This window comes from Pogoniulus pusillus, chromosome 17, assembly GCF_015220805.1.
Source record: "Pogoniulus pusillus isolate bPogPus1 chromosome 17, bPogPus1.pri, whole genome shotgun sequence".
NCBI classification, from domain to species: Eukaryota; Metazoa; Chordata; class Aves; order Piciformes; family Lybiidae; genus Pogoniulus; species Pogoniulus pusillus.
The window spans coordinates 14665695-14686331 of record NC_087280.1 but is presented as its reverse complement, the minus strand read 5'-3'; the positions used below and the strand labels follow the sequence as shown (position 1 = coordinate 14686331).

Genomic DNA, 20637 nt, shown 5'->3' with positions numbered 1-20637 from the left:
TCAACCCCTAATGCTCTGTGTCTGTGATTTTTCTCTCTGACACAGCAGTTTCCTTGAGGAAAAGAGGATGGGGGAAGAAATTACTGTTCCCATCCTCCAGAACCTACAGCTGCTGCTGCAGCAGTCATGGCCACTCAATTGCAGGTTAACTATCTCAAGTCATAAGAGTTGACTTAGTTGATCAGCATTATGTCCAGTGAGAGCCACAGGATAAATCTGCATCAAGGCTCTGACTTCTACTCAACCTCTGTCCAGAATTAACAACGCACCAGACACCTCTAAACAGGTTATTGTTCTACCTAGTGACACAAAGACAAGTGACAAGAAGATGGCACAGAGAAGTTACAGCTGTGGAGTTTAAAACTCCACATGAAAACAGAAACTTGAAGCTAGTTTTAAGTTAGTCTTCCAGTTGGAAATATGCCTCAAGACTCTCTACAGGGAGATGACAGAGTAGAAGACTCTGAAGTTGGGGCCCTCATACCTGTACAGCACTAAGGAGATGTGTCCGGTAAACTGAAACGACCTCTTGATGCTGCCTTTTAGCGTCCTAAAAACAATGAGACAGGGAAAGGAGGGGAAATCAGCACACTTCTCACATCTGCTCTTGCCTGCTTCCAACCCTGGGGGCTTGGTTTTGCACACACACAAGCCAGCCCAAGCAGAATGTCAAGGTTAAAGTCACCATATCCCCCTCCATTAACCAAGAAACAACTCACTGCTTCACTTCTTTTATTGCCTGCTTGGAGCAAAGCGATTTCACCAAAGGCTATCAGGGATGTGCTGCTCTGGGCTGTCAGCCCAGGTGATAAGATGAACATCTTGTTTCATCAGCACCATCAGCTGCTGGTTTAAAACCACCTAACTTAGCATTTTGCCTTGTACAAATGTTGCCAAAGACACATCCTAGCTCTGGGCAGATTTACCAGCAGCTAACTCTGCTCACATGTGGTGCTCTGATCATGAGCGCTGCTGAAGCCACACGAGATGTTTCTGCACAAAAGCCCAGAATAAAGTGTTCCTTTCCTCTCCTGAAGATCTCTCCTCAGTCTCCTGTGCCCCAGACTGAACAACCCCAGGTCCTTCAGCTGCTCCTCATCAGACCTGTTCTCCAAACCTTTCACCAGCATCTCAATGTCCTTCTGGGATCGAGAGCCCCAAAATGAACCCAGGATTGAAAGTGTGGCTTCACCAGAGTTGAGTACAGGAAGACAATTAACTCCCTGGTCCTGTTGGTCACAATGCCCCTGTTCCAGGCCAGGATGTGGGTGGCCTTCTTGGCCACCCAAGCACATGACAGGCTAAGCTTAGAGACATCCCAGGACTGCAGTGGCCACACAGCTATTCCCTTGCCTCTATGAGAAACCGCCGCATCTCAGACCACACCTTGTGTGACTACTTACAGCCAGCTGCTGCTGCAGAGTTTTCACTTGGTTCTGCAGCATTTCAACCTGCTGGTTCTGCCTCTTGGAGGGGATGCCAGTGGTGTAGGTAAGTTGGGACAAGCCATTCAGAGCTTGTTTTAACCGCTCGACATCATTCAGCAGCTCTGTTATCTTTAAAAGAAAGCCAAAAGCACAGGAAAAACTCATTCAAGGATGTGGCATTTACCAAAAGCTTCATTTCCTCTAGCATTCTTTACTGGAACAGGATGCCCAGAGAGGCATGAGATGCCTGGACCCATCCCAGGTCAGGCTGTTTGGGGCACTGAGCAGCCTGCTCTAGTTGCAGATGTCTCTGCTGACTGCAGGGCGCTTGGACTGGGTGAGCTTGAAAGGTCCCTTCTCACCCAAACCAGGCTGGGATTCAATCAAATACTGATGAAGATCAGCAAACGTTGGCAATGCACCAGCTAATGTTCTTTACTGTAAGGGTGGTGAGACACTGGAACAGGCTGCCCAGAGAAGCTGTGGACAGCTCTCAGCCCTGGAAGTGTTTGTGACCAGGTTGGACAAGGCCTTGAGCAACTTGGTCAAGTGGAAGGTGTCCTTGCTCGTGACAGGCCAGTTGGAACTAGGTGAACTTTAAGGTCCCTTCCAACTCAAGCCATTTTGTGACTCTGTAATTCATGACTTGCTATCACTGGTTCACATTCTGCTTCCTAGCACTGACATCTGTAAAGTAAGGTAAGGGTCCTGGAGGTCAGCCAGTGACATAAATTACTCCTGCTCATTAGAAAACTGACTTAAAGTCTCTCTGAAGAACAATGAGCAGATGCATCAGAGATGCTAAACAGACCCAACTCTAACAGGACAGCGAGCTTCTAACCACTCCACAAGTGTCAAACCCACCTTGGAAGTTCTGACAATTTAAATGTGACACCTGAAAGGACTTAGAAAAATTTAGCATAGTATGAACAAAATCAGGCCTTGACCTCAGATTTGGGGCTGCCCTGGCTGCCTAACACTGAGAACACAAAGTCATGCTTGAATACTTAAGTTGCTGTATTTGGAGCCCAGTTAAGCACAGAACGGTTTGGGTTGGAAGGGACCTTGAAGATCATCCAGTTCCAACACCTCCCACTAGACCAAGCTGCTCAAGGTCTCATCCAACCTGGCCTTCAGATTAGGAGTAAGGAGCTACCTGACATCCCACCTTGTTATCCTTGGCTTCCACCTGCTTTGCAGACTCCTGAATTCTCTTCTGCAAGTCAATAATTGTGCTCAGGGATTTATCACACCTTTCCTTCTGGTCTTTAATTTCCTGCTCAATGCTGCAGCTCCTTAGCTGAAGCAACTCCTTCTCGTCCTTCAAGGAGAGCTCACTCCTTTTAGCTTGCAAAGCCTCCTCACGTGCTTCCTGATACTTTTTGTTCACACTGGCCAAGCTCTCAGCTACACTGCTAAGCTGGGCCTCCAGAGAGCTCTTCATGGAGTTGTACTCAGACAGGTCAACCACTTCTTTGCTCTCCAGTTCTGCTAAAGCTTGCTGAGTAAGCTGCATCTCAGACTGCAGCTTCAAGATTTCCTCATTTTTAACCTGGCTTTCCTCTTCCTTTTCCCTCAAGCTGGTTTTGATGGCTACAATTTCTTGTTCAAGCTGTTCCTTCATTTGTGTATATTCCAGCAAAGGCACTGAAGACTTCTTCAGACCTGACAATTCCTGCTGCAATTCTCCTACTTTCAGTGTTTCTTTCTCATAGCATTCCTTCCTGCTTCTGAGGGCTTCCTTCAGCTCCTCCACAGTGTGACCAAGAGTCTTCTTTAAGGCTTCAATTTGCTCTGCTGAAAGCTGCTGAGCCTGCAGAAGCTGCTCAGTGCCCTCTTGGAGCTCAAGTTTCTCTTCTCTGTCACCTGTGTATTTCTGCAGCAGTTCCCTCAGCTGCTTATTCAGCTCCTCCATTTTGCTGGCAAACATTTTTTCCACCTCACGGGATTTCTCAGCAAGGATGTAGTTCTGCTGCAAGTCGGTTTGGATGGACAAAATACCCTTTCTGAGCTTTTCATTCTCCACTTTGAACTTCTGGTTTTCCTCCTGGCTCTCCCTGCACTTCTGTGCCTGTTCCTGCAACTGCACCTTCAGTTCTTTCACCGTGGCTTCAAAGCTTTGTTCTCTGTCTTCAAAGGAGGCGAGCGGGGCATATTTTGACTTAATGCATTCTTGAATCATGTCAAGTTCCTTCTTCTGGGCTTCAATTTCTGCATGCAACTGCAAAATTTCTTCCTGGCCCCTCTTATATTCAGCCATCACAGCAGCATTGCTCTCCTGAAGCTCCTGCACACTCTTCTTTAAGGCAGCCGTGGTGCCTTCATGATCTTTCACACTTATAAACTCCGTCTGCAGCTGATTCTCCAGGAGTTTCACCTGATTTTTCAGAGTCCCATTTTCCTCACTGACTCTCAGGAATTCTTGCTTTATCTCCTCAGCTTTTCCCTTCAGCTCTGCCAGCTCCCTGTTACTCTTTTCCAGAGTGCTGTTCAGGACTGCTTTAACCTCCTCGTGTGTGGCAGCCAGCACGTACTGATCACGGACAGCCTCTCTCATGGCTGCGTTTTCAGACACCAACCTGCCCACTCGTGCCTGTTCCTCGTCATATTTCTTCTGGAGCTCAGCAAGTTGCTTTTCAAGCTCAATACCATCAGATTTTAAAGCTTCCACTTCTTTTTTGTGCTGCTCAGGTGACAGGTACACAGCCTGGAAGTGGCTGATGGCCTCATTTAAGTCATTCTTCTCCACCAGCAGCTTCTCAGCCTCCGCTTTGCTTTCGTTGTACTTCTTTGTGATGTCAAAAAGCTTCTTGGTCAGGTCACCAACAGCCTGATCGTTTGTTTTCTTCAGCTCCTCATGTATTTTTAAAGGCACATTCTGGCTTTTTATTTCAGTTTTTAGCATTTGGGTTTGCTGCTTCAGCACCTTGTTATCCATCTGCAATCTTTCAAGTTCCTTCTGTAGAGTCTGATTCTTCTGAGACAATTCAGAAATCATCTTCCTGAGTTCCTCATTCTCCTGCTCAAACCTGCTCCTCATCTGCTCATGGTCCTCTGGCTTGATGTGCTGAGCAAGTTTGGCTTTCTGACTCTCAGATTCCTTCCTTAAAAGCAGGACCTCTGCCTGCAGTTTCCCACACTCTCCTTCCACCTCTGCCAACTTCCTTGCTTTCTCATTCAGCTCGTTTGACAGCGAGCTCTTCATGTCTTCAAACCTCTCTGAAGTCACAGAGCGGGCTAACGTCGCTGCTGCTTCTTTGAGCTGCCCTTCCAACTCCACCACATTTCTTCCCCTTTTATCTCGCTCCATCTCCACCTTCCCAAGTTCCTTCTGCAACCTTTTATTCTCCTCCACGAGCCTCCCTTCATCTCTCTTGAATTCTGCCACCAGCAATTCGTTCTGCTTAATCTGGTTCCTTAGTTTTCCCACCTCAGCAGAGGCTCCTTCGTACTTGGTTTTCATTTCTTTCAACTGATCCTTCAGCTCCTCCGTTAGCTTACTGTTTCCTGCAGCAGCCTCGCTAGTCAGGTGATCTTTCAGAGCCAGAAAGTGGGTCTGCATTTGCTTAACTTTGCCTTCAGAGTCAAACATTCTTTTCTGCACATCCTTTAAAGCATCTTCCAGCTGTTTTATCTGTCCGTCAGATTCCGCCTTGGTTCTTTCACACTCTGATGCCAAAGCTTTACACTCTGACACCTTGTGAGACAGCTCTCTCTGCAATTTGCTGATTTCTTCCTTTGCTGCACCATAGCAGGTCCTCATGTTGTCAAGCTCCTTCTTTAAAGTCTCCTTTTCTGATGTGGATGATTGGGTGGGCAGGGAGAGCTCCAGGGGTCTCAGCATAGACCTAGACTGCAGGGAAACAGGCACGAAAACAGACACTTTTAAAGCCTGACAAGTCACAGGCAGGTGAATTATCACACACAACTGTCTCACGTGGCATTTGCCTGAGATTTAGCAATAACTTGTCTGAAAATAGCAAAATAATGACAAAAAAAAGTCTGAAAACAGAAACAGGACAAGGGGGAATGGCTTGAAGCTCAGGGAGAATAGGATTAGACTGGATCTTTGGAAGAAGTTCTTCAGCAGGAGGGTGGTGAAACTCTGGAAGAGGCTGCCCGGGGAGGTTGTGGATGCTTCCTCCCTAGGGGTGTTCAACACCCTGAGCAGCCAGGTCTAGCTGAGAAGTGTCTCTGCTCATGGAGGGAGGCTGGAGTAGATGATGTCTAAGTTCCCTTCCAACCTAAGCCATTCTAGGATTCTATAAAGCACTGAGATTTCTTTCTTACAAACACTCATTTGCTCTTGCCCATGTGCAGAACTTGTGCATTTCAGTCTTGACTATCGCTCTACGTGACTATGCCCAGCCATCAGACCCTACTGACACTAGAGTGCAGGGACACTATACTCATTCCCCTTGTTATTTGTCATCAATCACTCCTCTGCTGGATGACATTGAATTGCAGGATCTCCCCTGCTCCTTCAAAGCAAGTGAAGAGTAACTTTTCAAGGAACCAGTGTATGTCATGGCCTCCTCTCTGAATAACTGGGGAAAGTAATTCATTTAGGGTCCAGTAAAGGATGTCTCAGGAACCCAACAGTCTTCCCCTAGTTTCCACTACCAAACTCAGCTTGTGGAGGTCCTCTCCCTGAAGGTGCTCAAGGCCAGGCTGGATGAGGCCTTAAGCAACCTGGTCCAGTGGAAGATGTCCCTGCCCATGGTGAGGGTTGGAACTGGATGCTCTTTAAGGTCCCTTCCCACCCAAATCATTCTACAATTCTGTGAATATTCCCAGCCTCCACTGGACTCCTTCCAGTAGTTCCTGGTCTCTCTTGAACTGGGGAACCCAGAACTGTACCCAGGACTCCAGATGTGGTCTCACTAGGGCAGAGCAGAAGAACCTCTCTTGATCTCTCTTGCACAAATCCAGGCTGGGCAGTGACTGGCTGGAGAGCAGCCCTGAGGAGCAGGACTTAGGGGTGCAGGTGGATGAGAAGCTCAACATGAGCCAGCAGTGTGCACTTGCAGCCCAGAGGGCAAATCAGATCCTGGGCTCCATCAAGAGAGTGTGGCCAGCAGGGCCAAGGAGGTGATACTCCTCCTCTACTCTGGAGTACTACCATCCAGATCTGGAGCCCCCATTACAAAAAGCATGTGGAGACGCTGGAGTGTGTCCAGAGAAGGGCCACCAGGATGATCAGAGGGCTGCAGCAGCTCTCCTATGAGGAGAGACTGAAAGGGTTGGGGCTGTTCAGTCTGGAGAAGAGGAGGCTCCAAGGTGAACTTACTGTGGCCTTCCAGTACCTGAAGAGGGCCTACAAAAAAGCTGGGGAGGGACTTTTTAGGCTATCAGGGAGTGACAGGACTGGGGGGAATGGAGCAAAGCTGCAGGTGAGGAGAGTCAGACTGGAGGTGAGGAGGAAGCTGTTCAGCATGAGAGTGGTGAGAGCCTGGAATGGGCTGCCCAGGGAGGTGGTTGAGGCCCCATGGCTGGAGGTGTTTAAGGCCAGGCTGGATGGGGCTGTGGGCAGCCTGATCTAGGGTAGGGTGTCCCTGGCCATGGCAGGGGGGTTGGAACTGGCTGATCCTTGTGGTCCCTTCCAACCCTGGCTGATTCTATGACCTGCCGGCCACACTCCTCTTTATGCACCCCTTCTTGGCCACAAAGGCACACTGCTGGCTCAAAGGATGACCACACAGCTGCACTCCGAGTGCTGACCCAGCAGGCTGTCGGTTCTGTTTTACAGACCATTGAGCACTCAACCATCTCACAGCACTCAAAGCTGTCCCACAGCGGTGACTCTAGAGGGCAGTAGCCGTTAAGAAGAAACATCTCCGAGCAAGCAGCACTAAAACCGTTCCCCTCGGAAGCGGCGTTTAACTTGTGTACATAAATCAGAGAATTTAGCTTTCCCAAGCAGAACTATCTTGGAATTCTTTCCAGTGGCAGAATATTAATTACCTGAGACTCCACTGCGAACACTTGACCTTGTTTAAGCAGCAAATCTTCTTTCCCTAGACGTGAAGAGCAAGCAGAAGTTAGCCTGTGCTTGAAACAGTGACACAGAAGCACAGCAACCATTATCACCCTTCCTCAAGTTTGTTGTGTTCAACAGGACTGCTCTAGGCTGTGGGTTGGTGTTTAAGGGGAAGGGTCTGGAGAACAGGTCTCTGAGGAGCAGCTGAGGAACCTGAGGCTGTTCAGCCTGGAGAACAGAAGGCTGAGGGGAGACCTTCTGGCTCTCTATAGCTCCCTGAGAGGAGGATGGAGTGAGGTAAGGGTTGGCCTCTTCTCTCTAGTATCAGGCAATAGAACAAGAGAAAGTGGTCTGAAATTGCACCAGGGGAGGTTTAGGTTGGAGATTAGGAACAGTTTCTTTCCTGTGAGAGTGGTCAGGCATTTGACTAGACTGCCCTGGGAGGTGATGGAGTCACTGTCCCTGGAGGTGTTACAGAAACGTGGCATTTGGCAACGTGATTGAGTGGCCATGGTGGACTCAAACTTAGTGGTCTGCTCCAGCCAAAACAATTCTATGATTCTATGAAATACCTGGTATTAGAATCATGGAATAGTTTTGGTTGGATGAGACCTTTAAGATCACTGAGTCCAACCATTAACCCAACGCTGGCAGGTCACTGCCAAACCATGGCACTCAGCCCTACATTTGAAATCCCTCCAAGGATGGACTCCAGCACTGCCCTGGGCAGGGCCTTGACAATCTTCAAGGCAAGAAATTGTTCCTCACTTCCAACCTAAACCTTCCCTAGTGCAATTTGAGGCTGTTTCCTCTTCTCCTATCAACTCCTAACTCCTGTCCTAATAACGATTCCCTAATTAAGCCACACTGGAAACATGCACAAACCACCCCAGCTCTGCCAGGCTTCTGAAACTGTTCTGCAAAACACACACCTTGAGCCAAGTGCATGTCTGCACATGATCACACCTGGGAGAAGCATCTTCTTGCACTCCAAAGAAATGATCCTTCCTGACAGGCAGCCAAACAGCTCCCACGATGGCTCATGACAGATTAAGTAACGCTTTGAGTTACACAAGTGCAAGGCCAGGCCTGCAACCACATTGAAAGCAGAAGACTTTGGCTTCTGGAAATGGAATCACTTCTAGTAGAAGGGTAAAGCTGAGGTCTTGTGTTGAAAGTTGCTTTCAGCCTGCCCACACTCAAGCTTTCATAGTGACCATGGTTTTCTTCCCATAGAATGGTAGAATTGTTTGGGTTAGAAGAGATCTCTAAGAGCATCCAGTCCAACCATCAACCCAACACCACCACACCCATGAAACCATGTTCCAGAGTGCCATGGCCACATATTTCTTAGACACCTCCACCACCTCCCTGGGCAGCCTGTTCCAATCAATGACCACTCTTGCAGGAAAGAAATCTTTCCTAATCTCCAACCTAAACCTCCCCTGGTGCAACTTGAGGCCATTTCCTCTTGGTCTATCAACTGATACTAGGGAGAACAGAGCGACCACCACCTCACTGCAACCTGTTCAAGGATGGAAAGGTGAAGGCTCAACAAAGAGCACAGATCTTACCCAGCTTGTTTTTCATGTTGTTGGAAGACAGAGTGTGACAATGGACATTTCACAAGAGCAGTCACCCATGAAGCTGATCAACAGTGCCCTAGCACCTGGGTACAAACACAACTGCACCCAACTGACTGCACCCCTAGGTGTGGACACACACATTATGCTTAAGAGGAAGGAAAGGAAAAAAAACAACAACAACAAAAACCCCTTCTCCATGTATTCTAACACTGCATCATGCATGGTAAGTTGGAAGAACTCAATATACTTACTGTTCCCAAAGTTACTTCCAGATCCCATCAAGTCAACCTAAAAAGTCAACAGCAAGAAACACACACAAAAAAAATGTAAGAAAAAGCTGAAAATTCACCTCAGTGTTTTCCTATATGGTTTAAAGGGCAGGGAAAGCTTTAACAATGAGGTCATCATTCAGGCTTTTAACAATTTAGGACTGCTGAAGTATTTACTGCTGTAACCATCAGTTGCTATGTTACCTCTGAACGTACTTCGTAATACTTGAGTTTAGCTTTGAGAGCTTCAATAGTTCTTAAGCTTTCCTCCTGCTGTTTCTCCTTGGTGCTGAGGATTTTCTTCAACTCATCCTTCTGAAAGAGAAGGAGTGTCACATAGCCAAGAAGAGACAGATTTCTAACATCTCACAGTTTGGGGTGAACTTTAACCAAGATCAGCACAGAAAGAATCCCTGATTTTGATTCTGAAGTTGGTCCACAACCCTGCTCCTCTAACAAGAGGGAATAGGCACCAACATCATCTGTCAGTGCTTAATTCATTCACATGTATTAGGCTTGCATTACTACAGCACTAAGTCACTAAAGGCACATTTAAGTCAGCTGTAAAGGTGCCCTGGGGACTACAGACACTATTTGCAGTAGCAGACATCCTGTGCAGCTTATGAGCCCAGTAGGTTGTATTAGACTGATACATAGAATCAGTCAAGGTTGGAAGGGACCAGAAGGATCACCTAGTTCCAAGCCCCGTGCCATGAGCAGGGACACCCTACCCTAGATCAGGCTGGCCACAGCCTCATCCAGCCTGCCCTTAAGTACCCTCTAGGTATGGGGTCTCAACCACCTCCCTGGGCAACCCAGTCCAGGCTCTCACCACTCTTCATGATGAACAACTTCCTCCTCACCTCCAGTCTGAATCTCCCCATCTCCAGCTTTGCTCCATTCCCCCCAGTCCTGGCACTCCCTGATAGCCTAAGAAGTCCCTCTCCATTTTTTTTGAGGCCCCTCCTTCAGGTACTGGAAGGCAGCCTGCTCCAGGGCTCCAGCACCCATGAAGTTCTGAAGTCCTTCCTGGTGTTCAGGCACTTTCAGACAGCTTTTCTTTTCCCTACACCACAACTGAACTACAGTGGCTACTTCCCCTGTTTCAAAGCTCTATTACACTTTAAGGTGACATCTCATACCTCATTTTCAAGATCATCTGCAAACAATTGCTCCTGCAAAAATAACAAAAGAAATCCCCCCCACAAATCATATTTTTTAGTAATCATTTCAGGGGTTTATGCACAGTTTTAGTGACAAACCTACCCCAGGCTCTAACACTACACACTTCTGACCATTCCCCTTTAACATGGAACCTCTGGCAAAGGAAAATAAGCAGAAGTGAATGGTGATGGACAGAGCAACGCAAGCAGGGAACTGGAATCTCTTTCCCTGCCTAATTCCTTCACTCCTGATGCAGAAGAGAAGATTTATAGAAGTTTTCTGATATTGGAAAGTGAACACAAATGTTGTGGCTTTGTGTTAAAAGAGAGAAACTCAACTAGCAAATGGTTTTGAGGAGAATTATTCTGCTTATCCACATGTCACACCTAGGGGAAGCTGCATACACAATTGAAAGCTCTACAAAAGCTAAGTGAAATAAAATGTCAGCCCCTCCAAAAAAAAGCTAAACTAAAACACACAACAAAATAAAATTCATTAAATTCAATTAAATTCATTAAATTATTTTCTAGTTTTATTTTCCTCCTCACCTCCACTGGGCATAATTAAAATGACCTCTTCTTTGAGGTCTAAACTGCTACCCAAAAAAGATATACATTGAAGAAGCAAAATGGGAGCCCCTAAAAAGCTAACAACAAAATTAAGTTGTTTCTGGTTTTATTTCCTCCTTCACCTCTACTGGTCATAGATTTAGTCCTCAAAGAAGAGGACATTTCAAACCCTCTACAAAAGTAAACAGTGAAGCAGCATAATGTGAGCCCCCAAAAGCTGAAAAATAAGAAGAAAATTCTGGGTTTCTTTTCCTTCTCACCTCTACTGCTCCTATTTAGACTCAAGACAAGAGACCTAAAGCAGTGGGTTTAAAACAGATGTTTTTAAAACAGCATTTCAAATACAGAGGGGGTAAGAGAATTTCCCTGTTGAAAAAAACTTTTTTTGCCACAAGAATTTTTTTTGTGTGTTTTCACTTCAAATGGCAGGTGGAAAATAGGCAGAGCTTAAGAGCTGACAGACAGCACCTCTGGTGAACTGTGCAGGTGAAGTTTATCTCCAGGTTACGAGGTGCATGAGCATCTCATGGCTCACCTTCACATCAATGTACAGCCATAAGTGTTATTGCTCAAATTTAGCAGTAGCAGTGAGTGAAGTTGCAGAAGGTCTCCTTAAGTTCTAGGTGCTATAAAAGCAAAGGCTTTTGCAGCAGAAGAAAGTGACAGCAGTACAGAAACAACTCCCAGGGAAGCAGTGAAGGCCACATCCCAATTTCACACGATTCCCTCTCTACTTTCATAGAATGGCTTATATTGGAAGGGACCTTAAAGATCATCTAGTTCCAACTCCATGCCATGGGGACACCTTCCACTAGCCCAGGTTGCTCAAGGCCTCATCCAAGCTGGCCTTCAGCACCTCCAGGGATGAGGCATCCATGACCTCCCTGGGCAACCTGTTCCAGTGTCTTCTCCCCCTTGCAGGAAGGAATTTCTTCCTAATCTCCAGTCTAAATCTTCCCTCCTCAAGCTTCTACTGCCAGCATCAGGTGGTTATTCCAACCTTGAAGTCAAGTTGTTCCAACACCAAGCTTACCTCGTTGAGCTGGAGCTGTAGCCCACTGATTCTATCCAGCAGCATCCTTTGCTCCTCTTGCACTTCTCTCATCCGATCTTTCAAATCTTGATTTTCTAACTCCAATTCCTTAAAACAGTAAGGGAAAAAAACCCACACACTAATAAGGAGCACCACCACAATACTCTGGAGCCTTTCTAGGTCAAGTTGTTTGGGACTAAGAGCAACCTGCTCTAGTTGCAGGTGTCCCTGCTGACCACAGTCTGAAATAGATGCCCTTTAAAGGTCCCTTCCAACCCAAATCATTGTACAATTCTACTCATGTTCACAGAGTCACAGAAGGGCTTAGGCTGGAAGGGACCTCAGAGATCACCTACTCCAACTCCCCTGCCATGGGCAGGGATACCTCTCAAACAGACTTGGTTGCTCAAGGCCTCATTCAGCCTGGCCTTGAACACCTCCAGGGAAGGGGCATCCACAACCACTCTGGGTAACCCATTCCAGAGTCTCACCACCCTCATACCAAAAAGCTTCTTCCCATGATCCAGTTTAAACCTACTCTCTCAGCTTCAAACCTTCCCACCTAAAGAAACCCAATCTGAATCAACAGTTTGAGCAGTAATTACAGACACCAAGCCCTGCCTAACAAGTCTCCTAATGATTGTGTGGCTTTCCTCCAGGTCTGTTTCATTCTGAAGGTTTACCTAAGCACAAGCTCTGGAGTCCTCAAGCCTTACACCTATAGATAGCTCATCTTCCTGTCAGGGTGCATAGAGGTTTTGAAAGCACAAGCAGAGCAAGATGCTGACAGCACTCCAGAGGCTGCTTATCTGCTGTCTGCTAACGAGTAAAAATAACTGATGTTAAAACAATTCCTGAAACCCAACCACTGCAGCCAAAGGTGTGATGAAAGAGCCTCACAGGCATGAAGCACAGCGACCTTTAAATGTGCTAACTGTTCCAGCAGCCACAGGAGACACCCTGGTAACGTGTAATAAAGCCAGCACATGAAAATGATAGCTCTGTGCTGTCAAGAGCTCCCATCCAAACAATAAACCACCTTTAACTCTTGCCTGATCATCGCTGCCCTAATTGTGTGACTACTTCAGCTCAATTCAGAGCAAGCTGCACTCAGATTTTTATCAGTCATAGAATGGTAGGGCTCGGAAAGGACCTCTGGAGATAGAGCCAAACCCCACATTAAAGAAGGATCACCTAGGGCAGGTCATACAGGAACACATCCAGACTAGTCTTGAAAGTCTCCAGAGAAGGAGACTCCACAGCCCCTCTGGGCAGCCTGCTCCAGGGCTCCAGCACACCCACACTAAAAGAGTATCTCCTCATACTGAAGTGGAACTTCCTGGGCTCCCATTTGTATCCATTGCCCCTCATCCTGTCACAGGACAGCACTGAAAAAGAGCCTGGGCCCTTCTTGACACCCACCCTTCACATATTTACAAACATCCATCAGATCTCTTATCTCAGGCTGCTACTCTCCAGACTAAACAGCCCCAGATCTCTCAGCCTTTCCTCATGAGACAGATGTTCCAGTCTCCTCATCATCCTCATAGCCTCTCTTGGACACTCTTTAGTACATCCCTGTCCCTCTTGAACCGGGGAGTAAAGAACTGGACACAATACTCCAGATGTGGTCTGACCAGAGCAGAGTAGAGGGGGTGAAGAACCTCCCTTCACCTGCTGGCCACACTCTTCTTCGTGCATCCCAGAACACCATTGGCCTAATCCCTTCAGTACAACGTGGTGCAGAATGAAGGCCTTCAGCTTTCAGTGTACAGCTTAAAACATTGTTTACCTTTGTGGAAACTGCAGTGACACAGTCACAGGAGGAGAAAAATCAATACTAGTTAGTAGATGTTACAGGTTGTTTGGCCGTGAGTAAACCTTCCCTCTGGCCACCACTAAACCTCCCTCTCGACAGCATGTAACATAAGCCTTCCTGCTTTGTGACCCTGGGATTTCACTGCAGGCTGGAGGAGCAGAAGGTGAAGATCTGGGCCAGCCAAAGACATGAAGAGACTTGCAAGCATTTGTTATCCAAACAAGTACTTTGTTCCTGAAAAACTTTATAGCTTATCTGCATAATTGCCACATTACAGGCATGCAATTAAGGTTTAATTAAGCAGCAATAGATATGACCTTTCTTAGTGGAATTGCTAACTCATTTTACAAGCACATCTTGACTTGAGGAGGTCTGGTTGATTGTGAGGGTGGGAATAGAGCAGTCACAGCAATTCTCCTCACTTACCTGAGCATTATGATCCTTCTGATAGAGCTTGACATTCACCTCCTCCTGAGTGTGCAGCCGGTTCCACTTCTGTGACATATTAGTAACCTGGGATTGCAACAATGAAGCCTTCAGTTCACAGATAGAAGGGTTTGGGTTAAAAGGGACCTTAAACATCACCCAGTTCCAAGGCCATGCCGTGGGCAAGGACACCTGCCACTAGACCAGGTTGCTCAAGGCCCTGTCCAACCCAGCCCTCAACACCTCCAGGGAGGAGGCATCCACAACCTCCCTGAGCAACCTATTCCAGTGTCTCACCACCCTCACTGGAAAGAATCTCTTCCTAATCTCAGGTCTAAATCTTCCCTCAAGCTTCAGTCCATTCCCACTCTGCCTCCATTTCAGCTTCCACTGGGAGGCAATACCACCAACACCCACATTCTGACAGATGACTTCTCACAGATGTCACCCAGAGCTCACCCAGCCAGCAAACAGTCAAAGCTCTAATCCTGAACGTGCAAATCCCCAGATATTTCTCACATCAACAGCCACAGCATCTGAGTAGAGAGGGAATCTTCTCAGCTAAGCAAGAAGTGAAGATTTTATAATACACTAAACTAATTTTGCATCACAGCAAATATTAAGGAGCCTTTCAACACCACCAGTGACAGAATGACTTGGGAGAAGCTTTAATTCAACCTCACCTTTTGTTCAGGCTGCCCTCTCTTCATGCTGTCTCTTGCTGAAAAGGCAAAACAGGAAGAGGGAGTTAAAAGAAATCTGTATTTCCTTCAGACTCATGCAGCTAATTCCATCTACTTTCCATCTTGGGAGGACATCTCAAGAAGTTAATTCACCCCTCCTCAGTTAATCAACCATGGAAACAGTCAGGAATGAAAAGGTTTTTCTATGACTAAAGCTAAGTAACTCCCATCATCGACACTGCAATGCCAGGCTCAGCAACCCTGAGCCTCCATTTACCTTGAAATAGAATCATTGCTTGGGTTGGAAGAGACCTCTAAGATCATGTCCAACCACCAACCCACCACCACCACGGCCATCAAACCATATCCCAGTGTTCCATGTCCACAGGTTTCTTGGACACCTCCAGGGATAGTGACTCCATCATCTCCTTGGGCAGCCTGTTCCAATGTCTGACCACTCTTGCAGGAAAGAAGTTTTTCCTTGTGTCCAAACCAAACCTCCCTTAGCACAATTTCAGGCTATTTCCTATTCCCTCGTATCAGATGATGGAACAAAAGAGACCAAACCCCCACCTCACTCCAGCCTTCTTTCAGGCAGTTGTAGAGAGCCAGAAGGTCTCCCTTCAGCCAACTCTGCACCAGGTTCAACCACCCCAGTTCCCTCAGCTGCTCCTCACCATCCCTGTTCTCCAGACCCTTCCCCATCTTTGTTGCCTCTTCTTTGGACCTGCTCCAGCCCCTCAATGTCCTTTTTGGATTGAGTGACTCAAACTGAATCCAGGATTCAAGATGTGGCCTCACCAGTGCCCAATACTTGCATAGGGGGACAATCACTTCTCAATCCCTGCTGACCACACTGTTGCTGATCCAGGACAGGATGTTGGCAGCTTCTTGGCCACCTGGGCACACTGCTGGCTCATGTTCAGACTAAAACACCACCACCACCAGACTTTATCCTCCCAGTTTATCACTTCTTTGTTGTTGCTCAAAAAAAACCTACAGCTGCCCTCCAAAACCACAAAAGCCAATTCTTGAAGGCACAACAGTGGGAAGAGCACAATCTAAACAAGAGAGAGCAACCCCACCCAAACCATTACAGCCAGCTTCTCCATACCTTTGCTGGAATCCTCAAGGGCAGCTTTTATTAAAGCCAAAATGTCAATATTGTCACCAATTCGGGCATAGTAAGCACAGTCATGACCAAGGCCATCAGTCAAACTAACATCAGCACCATTCCTGAGCAAAACTTCTACCGCATCCTTGCAGCCGTATTCACAGCCTAGCATTAAGGCAGTCCTGAGGATGAGGAGAAAGATTGGATTCAGAGACTTGAGGATCTCACCCTTCAATGGAGCAATCACAGAAATAACCCTTCCTACCCTCGTGCCTAACAATAGCAATGTGAGGCAAGGAGTCTTTCCCCTGTGGAGGGAGAAAGCTAAGCTTTCAAAAGTCGTTGGTTAAATATATGTTTAAAAGCAAACAACACTCCAAGAGCAGCATTTTTGTGGAACTCAACATAAACCTCAAGCCTTTGAGAGCCACCCAGTGTTTTGAAAACAGCTATGACTTCTGCTTCCTCTTTAGTTAGATGCAGATCTCAGACACAACAAAACAAGAAGGTTTAGGCAAAGCTGGAGGAGGCAAGTACTTGGGAGTCCTGGCAACATCATCCAAACACTTGCCAGCTCCAGAACATGCAATGCAAGGATCCATGCTTTGTCCCACAGCAGCCTCATGTTCATGAACCAACAAGCAGCCATCCTTCAAGAAACAGCTGGCAGAAGTAGTAGCTGCAAACCCCCCTTCCCTGACCTCTTGAGTATAGGAACAAACATTTCAAGGCCTTCAGATTTCTTTGAAGCCATGATGGGACTCAAGTACTTCTTGACCAAGTACCACTTTTGTCAGGAATCATTTTGCATGTTGACCCCAAAGGGTGCAAGATGCAGTTCTACAAACAAAGCCTCCAGACAACAAACTCCAGGTTCTCTGCTGGCAGTAGCAATCCAATTATTCAAGATGCAAGAGGCAGCAATTAAGAAGGCCAGGCCTGATCTGTGTCAGCACAGCCACTTCTGAACTCAAGCCTAGGTTCTTTTCCACTGACTTTAGCATTCTTATTCTGCAGCCTGTAAGTCAAAGGAGAGCTTTCCACTCTTGAAATGTCAGCAGGCACTCCAACAAGCCTCAGCAAACATTACCTGTTTTGTTTGTCCCTAGCATTAACATCTGCTCCTCTGTCTATCAGCAGCTGACAAACCATGGGACGACACATCTGAGTGGCCAGCACTAGTGGCGTCCTCCCATCCTGCAGAGAGGAAAGGGGAAAGACATAAGGATAAGGAGAAGACAGAGAAAACACAAGAACTCAGGCAGGGTTTGTGCAGGGGAACACTCAAAGCAGCAACTTACTCCATCTTTTGAGTTCACCGAGGCCCCGTGATCACAGAGCAGTTGTATGCTGGAGGAACAGTCTGACATAGCTTGAAAGACAAAGAGCAAGTCATATCCTTGGTGACACTCCAAACACCTCCCCAGATCTATGTTTCACAGGTTAAAGCATGACAAGGCTCCAAGACTTAGCTCCCACACAACCATCTCAAAAGCATGTGGAGGAAATCGAGCTCCACTGTTTGAGACACTGCAGAACAGAGTGAGAATGCAGGGAATCCAGAGTGATGGGATCTTAACTTACTAACACTGACCTGAAATGCTGCTCCTCACACTTGCTTAGTTCACAGGCATCAGGAGAGACCTTCAGACCTACAATCTCTACCAAAACTGTTCATAGACTAACAGAGTGGTAGGGGTATGGAGGTGCCTCTGGAGACAAAGTCCAACTCCCCTGCCACAGCAGGATCACCTAGGGCAGGCCAGAGGAACACTTCCAGATGGGTTTGGAAGCTCTCATGAGGAGACTCCACAACCTCTCTGTGCAGCCTGCTCCAGGCCTCCAGCACACTCACACCAAAGAATGCTCTCCTCCTATTTAGGTAGAAACTCCTGGGTTCCAATTTTGTGCCCATCTCCCCTTGTCCTGACACTGAGCACCACAGACAAGAGTCTGGCCCCATCCTCTTGCCAAGCACTGAGCAGATCCCCCCTGAGGCTGCTTTTCTTGAGGCTCAACAGCCCCAGGACTCTCAGCCTTTCCTCATCAGAAAGATGTTCCACTCCACCTTCATAGCCTCTGTTCAGTAATTCCCTGTCCTCTTGGACTGGAGAGCCCAGAACTGGACCCAGTACTCCAAATGTGATCTCACTAGGGCAGAGTAGAGAGGGAGACCTGTAGCCTTCATGGCTATCAGGGCACATCTGTGTCCCACGGATAACAACTTTGTCATTGAGGACAAACATGACAACAGAAAACAATTTTCTCCTACTACAGTTGCCAAAATTAGAAGGATTAAGAAACTTAAGTTAAGCTAAATCTACATTTCACACTCCAGCTGGGAGGGAAGCAAAACCTGTTACCTGCATCATGAAGTGCAGTCCTTCCTTGAAGATCCACATTCTCTGTTGGACAGTTGTACTGTAAAAACAAGCAGCCCCAGTTATCAGCTAAGATTCAGACTGCACTGAGCAAGCATGAAGCATTCAGAGGTCTGAATTAAAGCAATAAAAGGTGACTTAGTTAAAAACAACTCTAAGTTTGTAGTTTAGAATCCTGGTGCCATGCACAGACTACCAAGCTGTCCCTACAGGTACTACAATGCTCTACAGACACTGATCAAGAGTTGTAGAAGCTTCAAAAGTTCAAACACACTCAAAATAAAAGTAGCACACAAAACTAAGAAGCTCCCAATATAATTTTATTAGTGAGAGATTGGGGACACAAATATCCATCTTTTGAGGGGAAACCAACTCTCCCCTTGGGGAGAGCCCCACAAGGAGAAGCACCCTCCCCTTGGAGCCTGTGAGGAGCTAAGTGCTCCCCTTGGGGAGAGACCTCTGAGGGGATCCCATCGCTTGGGTAGACCTTTCAGTGCTGCTGTTCCTAAAGGCACTTGGGAAAGGAGGATCAAGGTTGAAGAGACACCCAGCTCCTTTTTATTTCAGAGGTAGAAACCACAACTTGATTTGCTTGTCTCTGTGAGCAGACCAAAAAGGTTCATTTGCTTCCTTTCAGCACCCTCTCGGACACGAGTTCTTCAATACAAAAAAAGGTCTTTCCCCCACGACTGCCTCATTGTTACAATTGATGTAATTGTGCCAGTAAGACGTGGCACAGCCCCGTTTTCAACCTTCAGGGCCCCTTCTTGCCCCTAAACAAGCTGTCTTCTCCAGTACCTACCTGCAGCAGCTTTTGCAGACACAAGGCGTGCCCATACTTCGCCGCTAGGTGCAACGCGTTTCTGCCTGCGGAGGGAAGAACAGCAGCTGCAGATCAACCGGGAACACGCAGGGAGAAGCACCAGACACAGACCCAAGGTACTCGGGTTGGTGATCAGCAAGTTTAGTGCTAATCAGGGGACACCAATTCCCAATGAATTCATCTATACTGCACTGAAGCATTAGCACATCTTCAGCATCTGAAGGGGCGGGGGGGCCCAGCTACCTCCTTCAGCATCTGAAGGGAGGGGGGGGCCCAGCTACCTCCTTCAGCATGTGAAGGGGACCTACAGGAAGGCTGGGATGGGGCTGTTCAGAAGGGTCTGTGGTGACAGGACGAGAGGCAATGATTTGAAACCGGAGCAGGGTAGATTTAGGTGGGGCATTCACAGACAGTTCTGCATAACAAGGGTGGTGAGGCACTGGAACAAGATGCCCAGATGAGCCTGGAGAGTAGATCTGTTGAGTAGCTAAGGGATCTGGGGTTATCCTGGGGAACAAAATAAGCTGAGGGACCTTCTGGATCTCTCCCACTCCCTGAAAAGAGACTGTAGCCAGGTGGGGGTTTGTCCCTTCTCCCAAGTAACAAGAGATAGGACAAGAGGAAATGGCCTGAAGTTGCTCCAGGGGAGGTTTAGATTGGACACGAGGAACAACTTCTTCAATGAAAGGGTATTCAAACACTGGAACAGGCTCCCCAGAAGATGTCTGTATCCCCAGCACTGGAGGTATTTCAAAGCTGCAGAAATGGTGCTGAGGGACACGGTTCAGATTTCACAGAGTTGGACAATGGTTGGACTTAAAAGTCTTTTCCAAACCAAACAATTCTGTAATTCCATAAACAGTTGTAGCAGCACAAAAACAAAGTCCTTAAGCTCTACTAGCTTCATGACCTTACATGGCAGGACCCCACCAGTTGCCTGAAGGTCAGCAGCAAGTCACACACATCATTCACTGTTTTGTCAACCACAGGAAGCTATAGGAAAGAGGAAGATCTACCCTGTGGGTCAGCTTAATTCCACTCCAAAATTAAGACCAGGCTGAGAACCTTTGCAAGTTGCACTTGGACCTCTGAGGACACCTACCTGCAGCATCAGTGGCTGTGATATCAGCTCCATGAATCAGGAAGGTGTTCAAGCAATCCAGGTTTCCTTTTGAGGCCACAACGTGGAATCTAAAAATAGAAACCACTTTGCTTAAGCACCCCTGGACTGTACACAGCAGTGATATTGACCAGGAGTCAAAGCAAACAGCTGCCTACTGAGAGCATGACACAGCACAAACCCAGCTTTGGCCAGCATCCAAATCCACCTTAGGAGTTTGCAGACATTACTTGAAGGAACAAG

The 20637-nt window shown here is 47.2% G+C and overlaps 1 protein-coding gene across 3 annotated transcripts in view; it reads right to left on the bottom strand.

The window, feature by feature from the left end:
- Positions 1 to 20637, bottom strand: part of UACA (uveal autoantigen with coiled-coil domains and ankyrin repeats) — a 39734-nt gene that overhangs the window by 2148 nt on the left and 16949 nt on the right. The window contains exons 3-18 of one of the 3 annotated variants that reach the window (XM_064157809.1): positions 20377 to 20465; positions 19254 to 19318; positions 18434 to 18491; positions 17372 to 17442; positions 17161 to 17267; positions 16071 to 16252; positions 14957 to 14994; positions 14274 to 14360; positions 12029 to 12136; positions 10405 to 10437; positions 9467 to 9577; positions 9245 to 9281; positions 7392 to 7444; positions 2596 to 5280; positions 1404 to 1556; positions 485 to 550 (exon numbers count right to left, since the gene is read on the bottom strand). In XM_064157809.1, the coding sequence (XP_064013879.1) occupies positions 485 to 550; positions 1404 to 1556; positions 2596 to 5280; positions 7392 to 7444; positions 9245 to 9281; positions 9467 to 9577; positions 10405 to 10437; positions 12029 to 12136; positions 14274 to 14360; positions 14957 to 14994; positions 16071 to 16252; positions 17161 to 17267; positions 17372 to 17442; positions 18434 to 18491; positions 19254 to 19318; positions 20377 to 20465 (3943 nt within the window). The remainder of the gene's footprint in view (positions 1 to 484; positions 551 to 1403; positions 1557 to 2595; positions 5281 to 7391; positions 7445 to 9244; positions 9282 to 9466; positions 9578 to 10404; positions 10438 to 12028; positions 12137 to 14273; positions 14361 to 14956; positions 14995 to 16070; positions 16253 to 17160; positions 17268 to 17371; positions 17443 to 18433; positions 18492 to 19253; positions 19319 to 20376; positions 20466 to 20637) is intronic. The other 2 variants (XM_064157810.1, XM_064157812.1) reach the window with 2 other exon arrangements.